The 5,891-nt window shown below is 33.4% G+C and overlaps 1 protein-coding gene across 1 annotated transcript; it reads right to left on the reverse strand.

Annotated features, from left to right (window-relative positions):
* Positions 1–1,397: 1,397 nt before the first annotated feature.
* LOC119678428 lies at positions 1,398–5,081 on the reverse strand. Its single transcript, XM_038090244.1, has 8 exons — positions 4,687–5,081; positions 4,193–4,634; positions 3,916–4,133; positions 2,994–3,852; positions 2,792–2,917; positions 2,422–2,738; positions 1,767–2,355; positions 1,398–1,712 (listed from the first exon to the last, which is right to left on the reverse strand). The coding sequence occupies exons 1-8, from the start codon at positions 4,804–4,806 to the stop codon at positions 1,465–1,467; spliced, it is 2,919 nt and encodes a 972-aa protein (XP_037946172.1). The 5' UTR covers positions 4,807–5,081; the 3' UTR covers positions 1,398–1,464.
* Between the last annotated feature and the right edge of the window lie 810 nt (positions 5,082–5,891).

Below are 5,891 nucleotides of genomic sequence, written 5' to 3' on the forward strand. Positions count from 1 at the left end.
TAAAATTGAGATCATGAAGCTTAAAACCAATTCTCGCATTTATTTTTGTCTCGGAATTTAGTATGCCTAATTAATGGCAGATTTCTTCCTGCTAATTGTAATGAGAAAAAATTTTTAACTTCGACTGGAATCTCTTTACTAATCCTGTATAAGTCGAAGATAATAAATATAAAAATAATAACACTAAAAATGAATTTAATAAATTAATAAATATGCTGGTTTTATTCAATGCCCCTTGCTGTGTGTAATCTACCTGTTTGGGGAGAAGGAATTAGCAAAAATATATATTGTTTTGATTATTGAATATATTTATAATAGTGTTCACGTACTTGGACTAAAAACCATATAAACAATTACAAATATATTTCTTATATATTATACACTTGACTTAAAACCGCCGTTGTGTCTGACAAGATGTCTCATATTTTTACGTGATTTCCTGCCTTGATGGCTCAACATCACGGTGCTCTTAACGCACGTATATACTATATAAACGTTAATCAACGCCCCATTGGAGTAGCCATCCTTATTCCGCAGGTACCAATGAAGAAATTCATGTAAGTCATAACTTCCACCTTGGTGAGATGTGAGACCTACCTAAAACCTCTGCTACAATTTGGACTGTAGCACTCGGAATGAAACGCACTCCATGGCGAATGAATGACAATCCTCAAATCATTCTTCCCGCGTACGTTTGGGTTTTAACCACAACCACTACGAGGCTAACACCAATGGTCAGTACAGCCGAAGCGGCGAGCCACTGACCCCCGTAGTACCAGATCGGATCATCTCTGTTCAGATGTCGCAAGTTGCTGACTCAACTCACTACCATTTACACTTCCTACATAAGTGTCAGACTGGCACTGGGGGTTTTTAGTCGCCTCTTACGACTGGCAATCCTAACCACGGGAGTATTCTTATCCCTTCTCTGCAGAGAACGTTGTGTCAGACAGTATGATATATTTGTTATTTAATCTTTTGATATATACTACCACCGAGTGATTATATAAGACTCACTGATTTCCTGCCAAATAGCGCCGTCTTTTATACTGATCAGACGAGCTTTTTGTGTAGCGCACATAAAAAAGTTTTCTTGCTCTTTGGTGGTGGTTTGCTTACTTTACTTACATCATTGGACCTATTTACAATATTATGAACGTAACATGAACATGAACTTGAAAACCGGTTACCGTTCATGATAGTGTAAATAGGCCCATTTATTTTATCTCATTTCCTTATTTTAATTTATCAGCTTCCACACAGGCCTACATAACAGATTCAAAGGCAATGTATTTTACTATTTATTACAAACATTTATTTGTGTATAAATATGTTATAATATATTATAGTTAATTTAATATACATATCTTTATAATTAATACCCTAAATTAGTAACGAATAACTTAAAATATTAGTGTTTTCGCAGCTAGCAAAAATAAATGATTGACCAGCAATATATATTTTTTAATTGGCATAGAATCCATGACAATCATTGCCCATAAATTCTGTCCAACGTTGTGCCTCGACATCATCTAACTCTGAGCAAACTTCGCCTTTTAGTAGAGAATGGCAACTACATGAAATGCTAATACGCACGACTTCTAACTGCGATTCATATCGAGGTGTACTGGGCGAAATATTGCCTAACCGTTCACTTAAGCATTTCTTTAACAGTTGATTCTTTAATAAACGCATATTTTCCGCAGTATAACCTATGTATTTAATATAAAAAATAATACTCTACTTAATAAATAAAACCAACTTACTCTTATAAGCACTAATTTTCTTTTCAACACATTTAAGGTCTTGTGCTAGTAACAGTGGTGGATATGTTTCAGATTCACGAATATTAAGTATAAAAACAAAATCCAGCGATGATTTAGAGCCGTTTAATGATTTTAAGAGGACTCCTGTTGATGAAATTGAAGCCAAGAACCAGTTATTGTCTTCTACGAATGCCGTAGTTGTGCTTGATGTTTCAGATACTGTTATCGTGTTTTCTGCTCGTTTAAGTTTATTCATCATGTTTTGATCCTCTGAAACATAGTCGTATTTATGAGTATTTTTTAGGGCATCCCTTTCTTCTTTTTCCATTTCTAGGTCCCATAAATTAAGCGGCTCCTGTTTGTCTAAGTTGTTTTTTGGAACTCCACCAATAGATAAGGGTTGTGTTTCATTCCCGCTATTGTCAAATGTTGAAATATCACTTCTTATATCTCGATTGCCTGGATATTTACTACGTAATCGTATGGGACGCTCCTTCTGTGTTAGTTCCTGTGGCGTGTCGTTGTCGTTATAGAGCATATCGTATTCCTCTGCTTGCGTATGCGGGTTTTCAGACTCATAGTCCTTTGGCTAAGCAAGTAAAATATTTTTTTATTAAATTATAAATTATAAATAATTTATTTATTAAATTATTACGTAGTTATTTCCAAAGTACTCCTTCACCTGTTCAAATGCGTTATTTGCAGAAAGATCATTATTTGGTAATATTTCCTGTAACACTTCTTGTTCAAGGATTGGATTAAGTAATGAATTCTCTTTAAGTCGTTTTGGTTGTATGTTATTCGAAAGTACTTCATTATTAATAATATTTTCTGCTACAGCAACGTTTTTTAACAACTGTGCCCGATTTGCCAAAAGTTTTTTTAATAATTTTGGATGCTTTAATGGTGAATTAAGATTTTGTTTATTAGTTTTTATCCTTTTTGTACGTTTTAACTGCACCTCTAAGTCATCTATAATAAAATTGAATTAAAAGTTTAGTATAATGTATTATTATAATAAACACCTGTACTAAAAAGCACTGCTCCTGGTGGTTCCAAGTGACGAGCAATAGCATATAGTTTTACTACAGTTGACTCATTATATCGAAGACGGCAGGTATCCGCACGAGCTTGCAATATAATATCACTATCTATGACAGAAATAATCATCATTCAAAATTATGCCTTTAAATTTACACTCATCAGACGTATGTTTTGTTTAACTACCTGGTATAAATTTATATACATCTTTGGCATTGTATTTGCCCCGACACTGCATTTGCCAATGAAGAAAAAAATCTCCACCAAATGATTGTGAAATCGAAACACCTCCAAGTAAACTATTCGAACCTCCTGAATCCGTCATCATAGCATCTAGTAGAGGTGTGCCAGTTTTACCATCCAATATTGTTGTTTGCGAATAATAATATACTGGAAATCCGGGTCCAGTATTATATTTCACCATAAAATCTGTTACATTATCCCGATTAAAATGACCTGGAACAATTTCACTCACACTTTCGCTATTCGGAAAAGTAAAATTCCATAAATGGCTGTAACTATATCCATCAAATGCAAAAACTGTTGAATTAAATGAAGAAACTACAATATCTGCTACTCCATCACCTGTAATATCCGTTATTACAGAAGGTACCATTAGACCAGAACTGTTGTTCTGAAGGAGTGGAGTAAACTCTTTTTCACTAGTGAACTTCATTAGTGACAACAATCGCACACTATAAATTCCACCAGGCGTTGTTTGACCTCCTGTAATTATTACCAAGAGCTCTGTACCGTCTCGTTTAGTAATAACTTGAAGTGGAACAAACACTTCCTCTTTGAATGGAGTCGGTATTGTGCGTATAACTTTACCTAATCTACCAGAAATAATTTTGATATGCCCAGATTTAGATTCGTCTCGTTCTTCTAAGTGCGCAGCGAGTATTTCGGGTACTTCATCGCCATCTAAATCTCGCACTAAATTAATTGTATAAAGATCCATAATTATTGGAGAATTTGTTTCAACTTCAGCTTCGTGAAACTCCCAAATATTATTACCGTTACGACCGTTTATTGCAAAAATCATCTGATTTGTCAATTTTTTAAATTAAATACAAAATAAACTTAGTTATCAAATAATTAAACTTACTCCTAAGCGCCCTGCTGCCACGCAGTCTGGATAACCATCTCGATCAATATCAAGTGTACACAAAAGTGAAAATACATTAGCAATACTCCATGATTGCCAGAGCAGTTCACCATTAGCTCCGTTTACAGCAATAACTCCACCTTCACAAAGAATTTCATCGTCATTCTGAGCAGATTTACATTTCGGAAGGGTGACCCTTTCAGATTGAATGCTGTCGTCTAAATAACAAGACATAAATACATGAAAAGGTAATGCGAGCTTGATGAAACACATTTACCAACACCGTATCCGAATATAATGTCCTTTATTCCATCACCATTCAAGTCAGATTTTCGAACTGGACTTTCACTGTTCATGCGAAAAAATGTTTTCACCCAAACTTTTTGAACGCTTATTTGAGTACATGGAACGAACTCACTACCCATACTACTACCATAGGTGCTGAATTGTGTATCAATGTTTGTGACATCAACGAATAGTGAATCTGGCTTAAACCAAACCTTTATTTTTTGCATAGGTTGAGGGAACATGGTTAGCATCAGTGCAGCAAAGCTTATTATAGAAATTATTATAGTAAATACTGCAAGCCCATAACAAAATGGCTCACAACAGCGCCAACAATGCCTATGCTTTTTCATAATAGGCCCTGAATCCTGAATTTTACCATTCTTACGTCGAGGGTTCATTAGAGGACGTTTTACCCCTTTTTCATCATTTGACTGCAAATGATAGTTTTATATTTAATTTTGTATGCCAGAGTATTAATATTACCTTAGATGAGCGTGCATCCTTAATAAAAACATCGTCATCGATATCGTCACTTATGTCCTCGTCAACTGAGTCACGCACTGCGATATGGTTTGATGGGACATATGGCCGCATTTTAATCATATCTTTAGTTTTTTGTAGTTCAATTTATTTGGTATTTTTGACGACAGCAAATCTGTTATCCCTGGTAACAGTGTTAACATTTAATATTTATTAACATTTATAAAATATTTTCTCGAGGTTTAGTGTAGAAGGGGTTTCATGGCTTTACAAAAAAATAGTTGGCTTTCTTTACTTTTGTCCTTATTCGCTAATCCAAATGAAAACCAGTTTACTATAAATGCGCTGTTCAATGAAGAAATGTGTAAAAATCGATACCCTCCCCAAACACCACTGACTTTTTGATTTAGAAGTTTGACATTTCTGCAAAAACTGCTAAAAAATTCAAGCGCATGCCTACTACTCTATGCACGTGTTGCTTCAACTGTGTTTGTGGATGTTTTGCTTAGCTTGTTTGCAAACAAACCTACACTAGCATATACGGAATATACAAACTGTTATTTTCCAAAATTCAATCTGTAGTTCGCTACGTATATGTATACCATATGTAGAACTTTTTGTTTCGCGTATCCTTCTTATAACATAAACTTATTTCTATTGCTTGCTGTGTGTATATTGAAAACCAAATAATTTTAAACTGAGGGTAGATTGCATCCTTTTATAATGTTATGTGAATGAATGAATTTCGTTTATATAACAATTTTCCTGATAAAAGTGATTAACTTCATTAAAAAATGTACTTAATTCTAAAAGATTTCAACAGTAATGAATCTACAAAACTCTGTTTTATAATTATTTTATTATTAATTATTAGTCTGTGTTATTAAACATGAAGCAAAATTTAATAAAAATTTGACTTGAAACCGTACTAATCTTGTGTTGTTCTGCATTGGGTTTTTGTCTATTTGTTGTTAAAGTTAACAACCAAGTAAATTACTTGCAAATAGCATAACTTCTTTGTAATAAGCGTTCAAGAAAAGAACTTTATATTAATAAGAAAGAAAAATTAAAATATATCGTTATAAAGAAATTTTCTACGTGTGGAAAAGAAGTAACACTGACATCTTAAAACAAAAAGTATAATTATTATAGTAAATTATAGTATAATTGAAGTTGTTAATGAATGAATAATTATAAATTAACATAAC

This window comes from Teleopsis dalmanni, chromosome 2 (assembly GCF_002237135.1).
Source record: "Teleopsis dalmanni isolate 2A chromosome 2, ASM223713v2, whole genome shotgun sequence".
Classification (NCBI taxonomy): Eukaryota; Metazoa; Arthropoda; class Insecta; order Diptera; family Diopsidae; genus Teleopsis; species Teleopsis dalmanni.

What these genes read in the sequence shown, in the direction of transcription:
- LOC119678428 (XM_038090244.1), bottom strand. Translation starts at nt 4,806, where the DNA reads ATGATTAAAATGCGGCCATATGTCCCATCAAACCATATCGCAGTGCGT. An exon ending in TATATTCGGATACGGTGTTG is followed by an intron (nt 4,134 to 4,192) that starts GTAAATGTGTTT and finishes CTTGTTATTTAG; the next exon opens with ACGACAGCATTCAATCTGAA. An exon ending in AGTACTTTGGAAATAACTAC is followed by an intron (nt 2,356 to 2,421) that starts GTAATAATTTAA and finishes TTACTTGCTTAG; the next exon opens with CCAAAGGACTATGAGTCTGA.